This window comes from Rutilus rutilus (genome assembly GCF_951802725.1).
Source record: "Rutilus rutilus genome assembly, chromosome: 9".
Lineage (NCBI taxonomy): Eukaryota > Metazoa > Chordata > Actinopteri > Cypriniformes > Leuciscidae > Rutilus > Rutilus rutilus.
Genome location: NC_140223.1, coordinates 11,873,014 through 11,890,125, shown reverse-complemented (window position 1 = coordinate 11,890,125; position 17,112 = coordinate 11,873,014). Strand labels below are relative to the sequence as shown.

General features: G+C 38.3%; 1 protein-coding gene across 1 annotated transcript in view; it reads left to right on the top strand.

Annotated features, from left to right (window-relative positions):
- The window catches only part of gab2 (GRB2-associated binding protein 2), a 67,686-nt gene that overhangs the window by 42,560 nt on the left and 8,014 nt on the right, over positions 1-17,112 (top strand). The window contains exon 3 of the mRNA XM_084418679.1: positions 13,986-14,214. Coding sequence (XP_084274805.1) covers positions 13,986-14,214 — 229 coding nt within the window. The remainder of the gene's footprint in view (positions 1-13,985; positions 14,215-17,112) is intronic.

The following is a 17,112-nucleotide window of genomic DNA, read 5'->3' as shown; positions in this document are numbered from 1 at the left end:
CATCCACTGGACACTTTACTATCCCACGAGGCCACAGAAGAGGAGCTGTGAATGGCAGTGAAGGAACACAACTGACAACGTAGGTCACAAGATAATGACAACATGACTTATGCAGTACATCCGGATTACATTCATACAACATACATTTATACTATATAGTATACTTACGTAAAATTATGCAATTTTCGACAAAGCAATTGGGACATTATTCAACTTTGTAAAGTCGTCGCAGAGCCTTGAATAGAGTCCACCTTCTCAGGAATATTACCTTTGGACGTTAATGCCCGATGAGATCATCAGCTCAAAAAATAGCACCGTTATCGCATTTATGTCACTGACGAATGAAAAGAGGGGTGTAATTTTGCTCTGTGTGCGGTGTGCTCGTAGATCTTTATGTAAATCTGTCTTGGCCACCGGGAGTGGATGAAAAGTGAGTCAAAATGAAAATGGAAAGAGCAGAGAGCCTCTATCAATCATTGTGTCATTTACGTCACCAAGCTCTATTCGCTTCTCCACGAAAGAGACACCTGGCCTCTTACAGAAGGCTGAATAGATGAGAAAACAGCAAAATCCTACATCTAAATGTATGTTTATCAACAGGTGACTTCCTCTTTAAGTTAAAAGTAATGGCCTAGCTATTAGTGAACATGATTCAGACACATAAGCTGTGGTTCTCAAGTGGGAGATTTGGGTTCGTTCCCAGCTATATTGTGTACTGATCCTCAATAATGGACTCCCCAGTAATGTCAAATCTCAGTTTAACTTTCTCTATCCAATAGAAGTGGTTAAAGTGGTAAATTAAAATAAAAAAAATAACGGGTTAGTTCCCCCCCCCCAAAAAATTCTGTCATTAATTACCCTCGTGTCATTCCAAAACCGTAAGACTTTCGTTCATCTTTAGACCACAAATGAAGATCTTTTTAATGAAAACTGAGAGATTTCTGACCCTCCATTGACAGCTACGCAACTGACACTTTGACGCTTCAAAACGTTAATAAACAGATTGTAAAACTAACCCATATGAATTGAGCGGTTTAGTCCAAATTCGACTCAATTGCTTTATATGATGAACAGATTGAATGTAGGCTTTTTTTTCACATAAAAACATTCATCAACTCACACATCAGTTGTGGTAAACAGAAGCTTAATCATGCTTGCTTGAAGTGCGAGAACCAGTGAGGATCATTCTCGTGTTACGCAGCACGTTTGAGCTTCTGCAAGAACCAATGAGGTTCGTTCTCGTGTTACGCAGCACGTTTGAGCTTCTGCAAGAACCAATGAGGTTCGTTCTCGTGTTACGCAGCACGTTTGAGCTTCTGCAAGAACCAGTGAGGATCATTCTCGTGTTACGCAGCACGTTTGAGCTTCTGCAAGAACCAATGAGGTTCGTTCTCGTGTTACGCAGCACGTTTGAGCTTCAGCAAGAACCAATGAGGTTCGTTCTCGTGTTACGCAGCACGTTTGAGCTTCTGCAAGAACCAATAGCCCCTTTCACACAGCGCTTTGAACCCGGGAAATTGCCGGCAAATTGCCAGAACGCCTTCTGTGTGAATGCAAACATGACCCGGGATTGATGCCGGGATCGATGCCGGGTTGGGGACCTAGTAACATTACCGTGTTCAGTCCCGGAACGCGCGCTGTGTGAACAAAAGCCGTAATAATGCCGTGTCGTAGTGATGACGCTGAAGCGCGGGATCAATGAACTCTTCAACCAATTCCGAGTTTGTCAAAAAAAGTTGAACTTTCTATATTAGTTGTCAAAATAAATAATTGCAACAATTATATCAAACCTAAATTAAAAAGGAAAACAAAAGTTCTCTTTTGAATCCCCATGTGCAAGAATGTGAACAAGGCGGAAGTCAACAGCACATAATGTCAAATGTTATGTTTTTCATAATGTAATGTAACCAGAATGTAAAATTAGTTATTTTATGGATTTAAAAATTCTCCATTTTTGTTTGTCCTTTTCAAATTAACGCAAAATGAATGCATACCTTCTAGTACAAATGCACAGTGCTCACATTTATTTGGACATTAAAACATTACATATCAGTTTGTGCCTTATATTGTGATCTCACATAGCAGAATATTTTAACCCAGACACATGTGACGCATAGTATAACAAATACATGCATGCAGTTTTGACAGCTTTAATTGCCTTTTTGATTCTTACATGAGTTAATTAACGACAACTACGGCTACAGCACGCCGCATTTGCGCGTGATGTGTGTACCGTAAGCACAGTACAACGGCTGTCAGCCATATGACAGAAAAGTTAGTTTTACTGACATTTGGCCTGATAACATCTCATCTTACCGAAGATAGCCAACTGAATAAGGACAATGCCCTTTTCTCAGCATCTGACATAAGTGTCACAAGCTTTCACACACATCTTCTAAAATAAAAGTAGCATCAGAAAAAAAGAGAACTACGTTTGTTGTTAACTGCACACTATTCTACTTGCACTATTCAAAACGTTCTTGCAACCAACCAGTTGAGAAAGATTGACTCTATATTTACTATGTGCATATCACTGTCTGATGTTCTGCCGAAGCTCATTCTGAGGTGAAGTTGGAGTGTGCGTCTGAAAAGTCTCACGTTTTTTGTGGTCTTAAAGAGACGGTTCAGTGTTTTAAAAAACACATTTTTTGTCAATAAAAAAAGAGACAGAAACAGCAGTTGTGAGAGGGGTGGCCAAGCTTAGACCAAGGCCGTGTGTCCACCAAAGCGTTTTTACTCGCGGCTGGTGTGTTTTTTTAATTGTTTTCAATGGGAGCGCCGCGTTTTTAAAACGCCATGAGCGTAACGAGGCGCTGAGCGTCTTTTTCACGCTGAAGCGCTGAGTGTTCGGCGTTTTTTACAGGTCGCCGAGAGTTGAAGAATGTTCAACTTTGGGTAAAACGCTGTGCTCATGCGCTCATCACTGTCACTTTTTACCCAACCGACCAATCACAGTGGAGGAGGGGCGGGACTAATACCACACCGACCAACCGCGTCCGCCACATGATTCTGCTTGTGCAACGTCAACAGATGACAACAACAAGCATAATAACGGAACAAAATCATTTAAAACAAGAGCCAGAGAAAATACATTACATTGTATTGACATTTTAATATAGAATCAACACAGAAACAAAATATGTGTGAAATGAGATACTAGTAAGACTTTCGCAGATATTCCGTATCATAACAAGCAAGTGTCTCAACCGTCTCAACTGAAAAAAAAAAACGCAACGCTGGCAAAACGCTCTCAAGCGCCCACAGCTAGGCGTTTTCAGCAGAGCGCCTAGCGTTTTTAGCCAGCTGAAAACTTTGGTGGACACAAATCTCTCAGATTTCAGTACAAATATCTTAATTTGTGTTCCGAAGATGAATGGAAGTCTTACGTGTTTGGAACAACATGAGAGTGAGTAATTAATGACAGAATGTTTATTTGAACTAACCCTTTAATTAAAAACTATTCAAAAATGAATTTAAAAATGCTTACAATAGTAGTAGTATAAGGCCGTGTGTCCACCAAAGCGTTATTAGCCAGCTGAAAACGCTAGGCGCTCTGCTAAAAACGCTCAGCTGTGGGCGCTTGAGAGCGTTTTGGCAGCGCAGCGTTTTTTCAGTTGAGACGGTTGAGACCGAGACACTTGCTTGTTATGATACGGAATATCCGCGAAAGTCTTACTAGTATCTCATTTCACACATATTTTGTTTCTGTGTTTATTCTATATTAAAATGTCAATACAATGTAATGTATTTTCTCTGGCTCTTGATTTTGTTCCGTTATTATGATTGTTGTTGCCATCTGTTGACGTTGTACAAGCAGAATCATGTGGCGGACGCGGTTGGTCGGTGTGGTATTAGTCCCGCCCCTCCTCCACTGTGATTGGACGGTTGGGTAAAAAGTGACAGTGATGAGCGCTGCGTTTTACCAAAAGTTGAACATTCTTCAACTCTCGGCGACCAGTAAAAAACGCCGAACGCTCAGCGCTTCAGCGTAAAAAAGACGCTCAGCGCCTCGTTACGCTCATGGCGTTTTAAAAACGCAGCGCTCCCATTGAAAACAATTGAAAAAACACGCCAGCCGCGAGTAAAAACGCTTTGGTGGACACACAGCCTTATTTTTTACTGGTCGCCGAGAGTTGAAGAATGTTCAACTTTTGGTAAAACGCAGCGCTCATCACTGTCACTTTTTACCCAACCGTCCAATCACAGTGGAGGAGGGGCGGGACTAATACCACACCGACCAACCGCGTCCGCCCGCCACATGATTCTGCTTGTACAACGTCAACAGATGACAACAACAAGCATAATAACGGAACAAAATCAAGAGCCAGATAAAATACATTACATTACATTGTATTGACATTTTAATATAGAATCAACACAGAAACAAAATATGTGTGAAATGAGATACTAGTAAGACTTTCGCGGATATTCCGTATCATAACAAGCAAAGTGTCTCGGTCTCAACCGTCTCAACTGAAAAAACGCTGCGCTGCCAAAACGCTCTCAAGCGCCCACAGCTGAGCGTTTATAGCAGAGCGCCTAGCGTTTTCAGCTGGCTAATAACGCTTTGGTGGACACACGGCCTTAGTGAGCATATTTAAATTACTGCAAATTATATTACTGCAAATTGAATTAAATTAAATGTAATTGAATTAAACTATTTAATTGTTAAAACGAGCACGTCCTGAGCCTGTTCCTAAAAACATTCTTAAACACATTTTTAGCATTATTAGAGACTAAGCAACACACTGTGTGTAAGTACACACTGAGAAAGTTCTTTATCCACACTATAATCTGTTTCCTCTAAAGGCACTTCATGTCAGAATCAGCTCTCACGTTTTACACTGTTTACCTTTTCATTCATGAGCTTATGCTTAGTCAAAACACACTGTGTGTGGCATAGGACTTCTCTGTCTGTTGATACTCTCACATAAACAGTTGCCTTTTTTAGTTGCCAAGCATCTCAATAGTCGCCTTGTGTTGGAATCAGTTCCTAACGTCCGATACTTCTTTTCTCTTTTCCTTTATTTTGTCCATGTTGATTAATTACCCCTCGGCTGTATTGCTGGCCAACCAAAACGCCAAAGAGAACCCGAATGAAATCTGTCCAAAGCCGCCACCTCAGCACGAAGCCTTTGTGTTTCCTGACCAAACAAAGATGAGATGAAAGGAGGTTTGTTCAGACAATAACATCTGAAAACAAATGCATCTCTTCTGATGACGCTGGTCCTAATGGGAGCTGTAGCATCTGCTCGAAAGCTTACTTGCAGTAGCCGTATGCATTGTTCAGCTAACATCGTGGGCTTGTTATTGTGGAACTCGCACTGTTATGCTGAAAAAAAGGAGCTTCTGGTTTTGCTATTTGAAGATGTTATGCCAGGTGTCAAGATGGCAAAACAGGCAAAAGTCTCCCACTCAAGATCATACTTAAGGGATGATAGAGTACACTGTTGACTAGACTGAAGTTCCTGTCAAATTACTGCTCCCTTGACTTCCAATTTCCAGTTCTCTACTTCAAGAGTGTACTTCAAGTCATGGTGTGTGTAACATAGGGTTGCTAGGATGTACCGCATACTGCTGAAAACACTATGAGATCATCGAGACCCGGGCCACAGTGCATTAAAATGAAAAGATGAGACAATTGAAATGATGCGTTATTTTTTTGGTTCTGCTTAAATCCAAAGCAAAGCTGGTTTTGCAACATATTTGACTTCCATAATGTGACCGAGTGTAACAGAATATTCAGTGAGAAAAATGTAGGGCCGACTTGTTTTTATCTATTGGGATTTGATCAGATCTTAAAAGGGCTCTTTATTGCAAGTGGTTGGAGGGTATGGGGTTAAAGAGTAAGAGGGATTAGTAATGTCAACCAAAAAGTAGTCTCAGATATATTATTATTATTATTATTATTTATTTGATTTATTTATTCATTTTTAAAATTAAGTTCTTATTTATTTATTTTTGAATGTGAGGCTATATGTAAAGCGCTTTGGTGGCCATAGGTCTGTGAAAGCGCTATATAAATGCAGTCCATTTACCATTTATTTATTTTTAAAAATTAAGTTCTTATTTATTTATCACTGTAAATATATTTAGCTTTTTTTTAAATTAAGTTCTTCATTTCTTGCTTAAATTATATTTTGCTTTAAAATTATTTATTTATTTATTTATGTCATTATATTTTTCTTTTTAAGATTATATATATATATATATATATATATATATATACAATTATTATTATTAATTATGTTTATATTTATATTATTGTTATTTATTATTATTATTATTATTTATATTTAAAAAAATTTGATGTAAAATAAAACAAAACACAAAATACAATAATTTAAAAACAAGCACAGATGTCCCAAATACAATTGGAAACAAAATGTAATTTTAAAATGTAAATAAAGGATTCTAAAAAAAATTATTAAAGAATGCATCAAAATAAAAGTGTGAGTTGATAGCTATGGCAAATTTTAATTGAAAAATTATGGTTGTGACTTTTGGAATGTTTTGCCTTTAAGGGGCATTATAGATTAAATGATCAATTAAAATTATAGTACATATTATTAAATGACATGTTAATTTATATTTGAATAGGAAATAGCAACGTTAATTATATATATATATATATATATATATATATATATATATATATATATATATATACATACATACAGTGCAATGCATAAGTTAATTTGATTTGCATTGCTCTCAATGCTAATCAAACTAGCTTTTAGGCTAACTGAAATAAAACCATGCCAATCTCTAGGTATGGTGAAGGCTATGTGATGATGTGGGGCTATTTTAATTCCAAAGGCCAAGGGAACTTTATCAGGATGCATAGTATCCTGGATCCATGAAGTAACTGGCCTTTAAAAATACAAATCTGCCTGCCTCTATGGGAATTTAACATAGGGGTGTACTAACTTATGCACCATGTATTTTAAGGAAGAACATTTATTTATTTATGATACATTATTCATTCACAAAGAAAATTGGTGTCCTTAAAGGTTGGATTTTTCCTAATTTTTTTAATTAAGGCATTAAGTTCAATTTCCAAAATATGATTTTTTATTCCTCTTTTTAGTCAACTTTAGCATGGGTGTATTAACTTATGCATTGCACTGTATGTATGTATGTATGTATATGTATGTATAATACATTGACTAATATGTCTCATTTTCATAGAAAATGCAAGTACAAATGGCACCTCACTATACCAGCATTGATGGCTCCTGGTTAAACTGGATTATGGTGGTTAGTGAATAAAACGCAAGCAATAGTGCACCGTTTAGTGAATTGACCCAGTGCGTGTGCTGTCTGTCTGTATAACACTGTCTGTCTGTCTGTCTGTCTGCGATGCACTTGACCAGCCGTGCACTTTGGCTCTCACCCGACCTCTGTTAATCTCATAGCTTTAGCACATGCTGCTACTGTAACTACATCTGCAGGAAATGCTGCATAGACTGCAGGCAGCTCCTGTAGGAATGAAATCACCCCAAACCAGATGATTTATTGGGCCTGACAAAGCACGGCTGTCCCGCCAATTGATCAGTCAAAGCTACTGATTCTAATTAATGCTGCTGTGTGGTCAGAGGCACAGCTCACATGATGCAGAGAGGCATGAGAGGGGGTTGGGGCAATGTGATCAAGTGGCTAATACTGGAACATGATGCTCATTTTAACCCCTCTGACGGTTCGTCAACATATTTTCTTTTATTTCCTTTTTGCAGCAGCAGCATATGTTAGAAATTATTGTGGATATTTCTGTTATAGCTTCCCTGTTCCCCATGACATTCCCCATGATGTTCAACATCCCAAACCAAAGGCATAGTAGCATAAGGTGGTTTTGGCACATTGGTTTATGGTAGCTGATTGTTGTTGGTCCGAGGTGGTTTACCAGCCCAACTCAGCTTGACCAAAATGGTCAAACAGGTCGACCACAACCCCACCATATGGTAGTCCAGCTGATCAACCATCTGGACCAATTTGGACCAGTTAATGACCATAAATGATACCATTTAAACCAGCCGAAGGTTGTTTTTAGTCAGATTGAAGTCATCTATAATAGTCAACATTGTGCCAGTGCTGTCAATTGTGCTTAAGTTGTACCAAATATACCTAAATACTCATTTGAGTCTATGGTACGTTTGATCGTCCGCCAGATCTCTTTGTAAAGCAATTGCACACCTCTCCTAAATGTCTGTACCATAGACAATGTGCAGAAGTTTAATGTTTTGGGTTAGAACAAAAGTCAAACACCAAATATGAACAACACTAATTCTGATGCATTTTGCAGCATAGATTTTCTTGTTCTTCGGTAAATGGATTGGATACAGCTACTGAGATTCCTCAAATGGGCACTAACATACTAGAAGGTTGAATGGATGAGCACATATGAATCATAACACCACCAGTATTGTTGTTCCCTGATAAGCCATTCCATTATGCTGAAGAGTAACCCCAAAATGACCAGAGATGCTATTAAGGGCTGACGTCAATCTCATTAAGGAAAATGGATTCTCCCAATTTAGGGAATGCAAATGGTTCCTGGCATGCCATTTGGGATTTGACGTATTGTCTGAGTGTTCATGGGACCCGGGAGACAATAGCAGCCTGTTTTGTCTGGCCGTAGGTTGTGGTGCAGAAGTCAATTTTCTGGACTCTGCCCTCGACCCCTGAAGGCACTTTTCCTTAAGTACTGTCTCTCACAGACACTGTTAGGGAAATTGCTTTTCACTTTTAACCAGCCAGGCATAAAGTGAGCCGGTCACTCCGTCCAAAAGTCCTTTTATTCATATCACTTGTGGAGAGATAAGCTTTTTTGGTTTTGATAGTAATGTGGGTGTTTGAAGGAGCACAGAAATCATTCCGAGATCAAAAGGCATTTCGTTTTTAACCTCTCGCCTCTCTGAGCGTGTTTTCCTTTTTCTCCCCTGCATCCCTCCTACATTGAGAACGAATTTGATCATTAGGTCATGCCTAATTTTGTATTCAATTTATATCACATTATCCTCTGTCCTTGGACGACTTTTGTAGAGAGGCAACATGGACAGGAAATGAGATCAAGATAAAGGCTGCCTTGTCCCTCTCCCCACACCGGGCCTACTAATTTTGGACTCCTGAGACCCAGCAAACTAATTGTATTTGATTGTGAATGCCCTACGAATGAGACAGAATGTGGTGTATCGCCTACACTGGGGTTCAGATGGGGAGATCTCTAATGAACAACTGAACATGTCTGTGCATTTTTTTAAAGGTAATAAAATCTTCAATTATTGTAAATCTAAACAATATATAGCATATATATATATACAGTGCAATGCATAAGTGAATACACCCATGCTAAAGTTGACTAAAAAGAGGAATAAAAAATCATATTTTGGAAATTGAACTTAATGCCTTAATTTAAAAAATTAGGAAAAATCCAACCTTTAAGGACACCAATTTTCTTTGTGAATGAATAATGTATCGTAAATAAATAAATGTTCTTCCTTAAAATACATGGTGCATAAGTGAGTACACCCCTATGTTAAATTCCCATAGAGGCAGGCAGATTTTTATTTTTAAGTATTTAAAAAAAATAATAATTAGGATACTATGCATCCTGATAAAGTTCCCTTGGCCTTTGGAATTAAAATAGCCCCACATCATCACATAGCCTTCACCATACCTAGAGATTGGCATGGGGTACTTTCCATAAGATCATCTCTCAATGCAAATCAAACTAGCTTTTAGGCTAACTGAAATAAAATCATGCCAATCTCTAGGTATGGTGAAGGCTATGTGATGATGTGGGGCTATTTTAATTCCAAAGGCCAAGGGAACTTTATCAGGATGCATAGTATCCTAAAAATAAATAAAAATAAATACTTAAAAATAAAAATCTGCCTGCCTCTATGGGAATTTAACATAGGGGTGTACTCACTTATGCACCATGTATTTTAAGGAAGAACATTTATTTACGATACATTATTCATTCACAAAGAAAATTGGTGTCCTTAAAGGTTGGATTTTTCCTAATTTTTTAAATTAAGGCATTAAGTTCAATTTCCAAAATATGATTTTTTATTCCTCTTTTTATTCAACTTTAGCATGGGTGTATTCACTTATGCATTGCACTGTATATATATATATATATATATATGTACATTTATAAAATCTCCAAATTTAAGTAAAGAAATAAAATGCTTTTTGAACGTGGTCCTATGTGGACTTCAAAACAGAAATGCCTGAATTTGTTATTTAATATTCACATTTCTGCTCATACTGTATGACTGGATGTGTTTTTGCTTCTTGTCTGCATATTAGCATTGTTACCAAAAACGGTGCTTTTGTGTTTTGATTGAAATACTGAAGAGTATTTAACATTTACTGTACCTGTATGGCTATTTGAATAAATAATAAATGAAAATCTTAATGACGTTTAAACGTTAAAATATTTTCTAAATGCATGTTATTATGCTTTGCATTTTTGATGTTGAGGGTTTCAATCAAAATGTCATAATTCATTACAACGGTGAAAAAGTTCACCAATTATTTATTCCACTTAAACCCCGCCCTTTTCTTACAAGATCTGCCTCCATCCAATCAAAAGTCGATGAATAGAACCAAGTCCCTCCCCGCCCTACCTTTTTTGATAATCTATTTCACGCAGTTTTACGTCACAAAATGGAAGAAAAGATATGTTGCGACTTCCATTTTATCGCGGCTTTAAAAACCACCTGTTTTTTTCTCTCGTTTTTTTTTTTTAAATGGAAGGGAATAATCCCACAGCATCCGAGTTATGCCAGGTTCAGACTACACGATGTTTTCGTATGTTAAGATAGTCACTGTGTCAGATTATACAATTTTGACTCCTAAATTCATGTTGTGTCGTGGATAAGAAACATGTCAGACTACACATTGCTTCCTGACCAGTCATCGTTTGCCGTCTTTAACGATGTGAGTAATGTCATTGAGAAGGCAGATCTAGCGGCTGATTTCTGGAAACAAAAGCGTAAACAAACAATGGTTGTAATAGCTAAATGCTAATTCAAGTAGCCTACTCACTGGGTTGCTGAAGCGCCTTCGCTATCGTTCGCCAGCATTTATCTTTTTTCATTCTGTCATGGTAGTCCCTCGAGGAACCATCATAAAGGTAGGAGTATTGTTGCCATTGCCATAGCTCAACGAACCTTTCCTCAGTCTATTGCATAATTCCACCTAGCAGCACCAATACCATCATGTTTGAAAGCTGTGTTGGACAACATCACATATGTGATGGAACTCGTTATGAAGGACGGAAAAAAACGTTCTGTCATGACAATGTGAAGCGTCGCTGACTGACTGACATACTATTCAAGATGAAATGGTTGATTATTGCGTCTCGACGGCCATTGTCATATGAATCACCACGACCACTCTACGTCAAGCGGACTGTGCCAAAATCGGGCTGATATCGTGTAGTCTGAACCCGGCATTATTTGGTCAAGCCGATGCGTAACAGAAGGCCTATTACTCATCCTAATTCTATCTTTGAGCAATCATAGATCCTTGATGGGTTGGGTTCCCTATACCTTGTCATTCTATTTGCCATTAGCTTCAAGATAATCAAACACAACACAGCCGTGTGCCATTCCTTTCTCTAAAATGCCTTTACCTCATTGCATTAGTCCGTATTACGTGACAGATGCAAACCATCTCAATCTGAGCACCATCTCACTTTCCCCTCTCTCAGAGGAGGGTCACAGAGTGCTCTCCTTCACCAAATCAATACAGTAATGGCGGTTAGTGGACTCTGAGCTCCCTGTCATGGTTGAGCGCGTATACAGAGCACTCTGAAGCAACTAGAGGAGCGCTGCGCCATGTAGCCCTGGGAGCTTTGGGCTCCCGAGAAACAATGGGCTAATTGAAGACCTTCAGCAGACCCCTGACACTGTGGCCAGGCCTGGTCATGCTCTGTTGTTCAAAAGACAGGAAAAAAGAAAGACTATCTTCTGTCTTCTCTCTTTGTGCATCGCTTCCTGTGCCCCAGGCAGTGGTGTGACCTTATTTATGACACAAAATCACTATCCTTTGTACCGAACTGTTGTCATGTGCATTGCATTCAGATCCCAATGACCAACCAGAACTGAGAAGAGTTGTAACATCTCTTGTTAGGTTTGTAAACCCTATAAACTCTCAACCTAGTGTGGCCTATGTTTAAAGTTTTTTTTTTAAGGCATCACCAAATCTAAAGCTGTCTCAAACTTTAGACAAATTATGCTGCATTGTAAAACCTCATTTTGGCCAAATTGGCAGCGTGCATCTTTACAGATAATGCAATCCCAGAATGCACTGCAACATACTCAGTGGAACAAAATGGATGACAGAGACGAAGGAAATATAATTTAATAAACATAAGAATTAAGGTTAATTGGGACACCTTTTCCCCATTCATCTCAATTGCCTTAATTCACCCTACTTGTAATATATTAATTCCTACAAAGTATCAATACATAGTTCAACCTAAAAATATGCTAATTAATGCAATATTTGTATGTGCTATGTATTTTATGTGCTTAGAGTATCACAATAACTATGCAACATGTAGACGTCAAACACTTGTAGTTCTATATTTTTGTGTGCTATGTATTTTTGTCGTTATTAGAGTAACACGTTAGCTTTGCAACCTGCTAACAGACACATTTTGAAAGTCAATATTTGCGTGTACTATGTAATTTCGTTCTTATTAGAGTATTACTTTAACTTAGCAACATGTGTACGTCAATCTCTTTCAGTCTTTCATCATTTCAGTCTGTGTTATGTACAATATTTCTGTGCGTATTAGAGTATTATGTTAGCTTAGCAAGGATATTTTGTCATCCAGGATCAGAGTCTTATAGCTCCTCCCCTTTGGCTACATAAGGAAAGATGCAACATTTGAGTGCATGAACTGTCCACATTCCACACTTTGTTTTTCTTATTTACACTACAGAATGGCTCAGAATATTGTACACAGATTGGGACACACTTTTGGTGTTCCATATTTTTCTGTGTTATGTATTTTAGTATCACGCTAACTTAGCCACATGCTAATGTCAAACTATATTGAGATTAACCATGTGTTAGTTTAGTCACTCATACACTTCAAGGAGTGATATTTGTGTGACGAACGTTAGCCGAGTTAGTATGCTACCTTTGTAACCTTAATTTTAAAACATAGAAGAATAGTTCAGTGTCTAATGTGCCCACCGATTCCCAGGATACATGGATAGAAGTTTTGCAGCAAGAATGCAGTTCAACAGTGCAAGTGCAGTAGACCTGCTTTTCCGCCCACTCTACCTCCTCACTCTGTCTCCCTTTCTTTGTCTGTATGTCTTTCTCTCTCCCCTCTTACTCTCTGCCCTTCTCAGGGGCAGATCGGAGTGGTAGTAGGAGGAGGGTCATATGCACTTCCTGGTTTTGGCTCACCGCCTGGTCTATTTTAAGTTCAGAGGCCTGAGATTTTTCTTTAGCGAACCCATACAGTACAAATCATGGATGTCACAGAGAAACAGCCCAAAGCAAAGGCCATGCTGTTCACATAGCGCTGCGATGACGTAGAAGAACAGATACTGATCAAGTGGCTTAACTTGTAGCTCATGATCATTTCTGTGGTCTTCTGTACGATGCTGTTCCTGCTCCTCGTGAAACCTGATGGAACATATTGAATACATACATGGATATTACTGCCCAAAACCCTCAATCGACTTCTTTTCCTGACTTCATTGATCAATGCGGGAAAATAAACGAAACGTGGCTTCTGTTATTGGACTTCATAGATCTGAAAAAGCAGCATGTTGCTCAGGGTCAATAAATCAAATACTGTGAAAATCTCATGTTCAGATGATCAATGTCCTGCTGCTTTTGTGCGTTTGGTTTCGCCCAAGGTTTGTGAGGTGAGTTAAAGTGTCCTAAAATGAAAGCAAAACTGGTTGTTCAAATTCCTAAAGGTTTGTTTTTCTTGTTCCTTCTTATAGAGGAGAGATCATCCACCCACATTTCCCGCTCCTTGGCTAATGATCTGGGTGGCTCTCTGGCTCCACTGATTGGTGAACGTAAAACGTCTGTTCCCGCCCACTCCAGCCAGCCAATGCTGTTCACATTCGACATACCTGTACGCCACTCCCATAGTCCTCTGTCTAACAGTGCTCCTCAGGACTACCTCTTCCTCCATCAATGCATGAGCCGCAAAAGTGAGAGTGCACGGTAAGAGCCATGATGTCTGGGGATGTGCTCATGTTACTCCCCTTATAGCTTACAGACCAAAAAAACTAACAAGATATTGTGTTCAGTACTGGAAGTACCTTGGCATAATCTATATTAGTATTTATTATTTAAAAAAAATATGATTGTATTAAAATTAAAATGCTTATTAATATACAAAATATATATGGCAAAATCAAGTGGTGCAACCAACAAAGATTTCAATGTCAATAAGTCTCTTAAAATATCAGATCTTTTTTAGGACAGGCAAGGTTAGTTCAGATTGTAAAATGTCATGTTGTGTGACTCCCTTATCACAGAATTTACATAAATAAATATATAATTAAAATAATAATAATGATGATGATGCACATCAGTCACCTGTGTTTCCAATGATTCAGAGATGCTCGTCAGGTTCACTCAAGCATCTCGGAAGAATGATCTGACCCTTCCACACACACACACATATTCATCCATACAGAGTGCCAGCATCCAGAGACAAATCATCCTTCATATAAAGAGCTGTCATGTACTGATGTATGATTTCTAGAGACCCTGCATAAATCAAAAATGTCATGAAAATTATGCAGGATATTGATAAACCATTATGACAGAAAATAGTTGCTGATGTCACTGGTGGTGGGCATATAACAGAAAGAATACAATCTTTGTTAAATGCCTCTATCTCACAAAAACCGTCAGTAAATGACTGGGCCATAAAATGTAAAAAATTGTATATGCAATATCGCAATGTTAATGTATTTGGTCTTGGCGGACTAGATCTGCTATACGCTTGCTGCTGCTGTAGAGCAAGTATGGACTAGCTACTGCTAATAGATACACAGACGTGAGATGTAAGATATGCTGCTGCTGCATAAATAGACATACATGAATCCCATAGCAGATCTAAGCAGGTGGAGGGTTTCAGAGGAACTAGTTACAGCAAACAATGAACCAGACCGTTTAAATGTTGAGTAAGCAATCTCATTGGCTGCAGGGTTTGCAGAGGCCAATCAGCTTGTGCCATGCAGTAATTATGAGATTGCTTGCAGATTGCATGTAAAGGACCCATCAGCCTGCGCCCTCGAGAGTTTCATGGCTGAACTATACGAAGACATCCGATACAAAAGCCTCTGAGTGAAATCTGAAATTTTCTTCTAGAGTGATCATTTTTACCAAGCTTGCATGTTTATGCTCAGTTATTTCGCTTTAATGGCAATGAAAATTACCTATTAATTGTCATTAAAGTGAAATGACTGAACTTAAATATACAAGCTTGATAAAAATGCTCATTTTAGAAGGAAATTTCAGATGGTACTTAGAGGCTTTTGCATCTTAAAGGGATACTCCACTTTTTTTGGGAAATAGGCTCATTTTACAACTCCCCCAGAGTTAAACAGTTGAGTTTTACAGTTTTCGAATCCATTCAGCCGAACTCCGGGTCTGGCGGTACCACTTTTAGCATAGCTTAGCATAATGAATTGAACCGGACAAGACCATTAGCATCTCTCTCAAAAAAATGACCAAAGAGTTTCGATATTTTTCCTATTTAAAACTTGACTCTTCTGTAGTTACATCGTGTACTAAGACCGACGGAAAATGAAAAGTTGCGATTTTCTAGGCTGATATGGCTAGGAACTATACTCTCATTCCTGCGTAATAATCAAGAAACTTTGCTGCAGTACCATGGGTATAGCAGGCGTAATGATATGATCAGTGCCTAAAAATAGTCCCCAGCTCTGTAACTTCCAACGTGACCGGGACTAAGTTTGTGTAGTTTCAGCCGGCAAGCAGGTTGTCACGTTGGTTATGTTGACGGAAGTTAGCCTGTTTTTAGGTGCTGTGTCATATCATTACGCCTGCTATACCCATGGTACCGCAGCAAAGTTTCTTGATTATTACGCAGGACTGAGAGTATAGTTCCTAGCCATATCAGCCTAGAAAACTTTTCATTTTCCGTGGGTCTTAGTACACGATGTAACTACAGATGAGTCAAGTTTTAAAAAGGAAAAATATCGAAACTCTTTGGTCATTTTTTTGAGACAGATGCTAATGGTCTTGTCCGATTCAATGATCTATGCTAAGCTATGCTAAAAGTGGTACCGCCAGACCCGGAGATCGGCTGAATGGATTCGAAAACAGTCAAACTCAACTTTTTAACTCTGGGGGAGTTGTAAAATGAGCCTATTTCCAAAAAAAGTGGAGTATCCCTTTAAGTCTATATATATATATATATTTTTTGCATTATAGTAATTTCTCACATTATGAAATTATATAAGTATGCTTAATTGCCATAAAAAATGATATTACAAGAAAAAACATTTAGCTTTGGGCTGCATTTAAAACCAGTACAGACATACCAGTCTACAGTCTGGTTTTAACTCTGTAACTGGGATTTAAGATGATTTTACAGTGATATTAATGTTATAAGCGAAATTGTTTTCAACCTTAAACAAACACCTATGAGACCTTCTTACAAATACGGTGACGTATTGTAGTGTTTGCAGAAGGATTCACTTACAGGATGTGCTCATCAGTCATTTCACCCTGATTCTCTTCCTTTGATTATAATCCCAGTAAATGAATAATGCCAAATGAAACAGTTGTGCTGTAATCCCTCTCACTAATCAAACCATGTTTACTATACCTATCATTCCCAAACTAAGTCTCTTCACACAAATATTCGACCTATTCCAATAAGTTCAAAACCTGTAGAAAGTAAACAAACATTGTTCTATTCCATGTGTACTAGCCATGCCAGTTTTACTGGGGGAATGTCCATGATGTTCTTCACTACCCAATACAGAGTGTCATAAACACTCTCCATCATTTACTAACAGACTGACCGTTCAATAGATTCACAAAAAAAAAAAAAAAAAACTCTGTTTGAGCTAGGCAGAG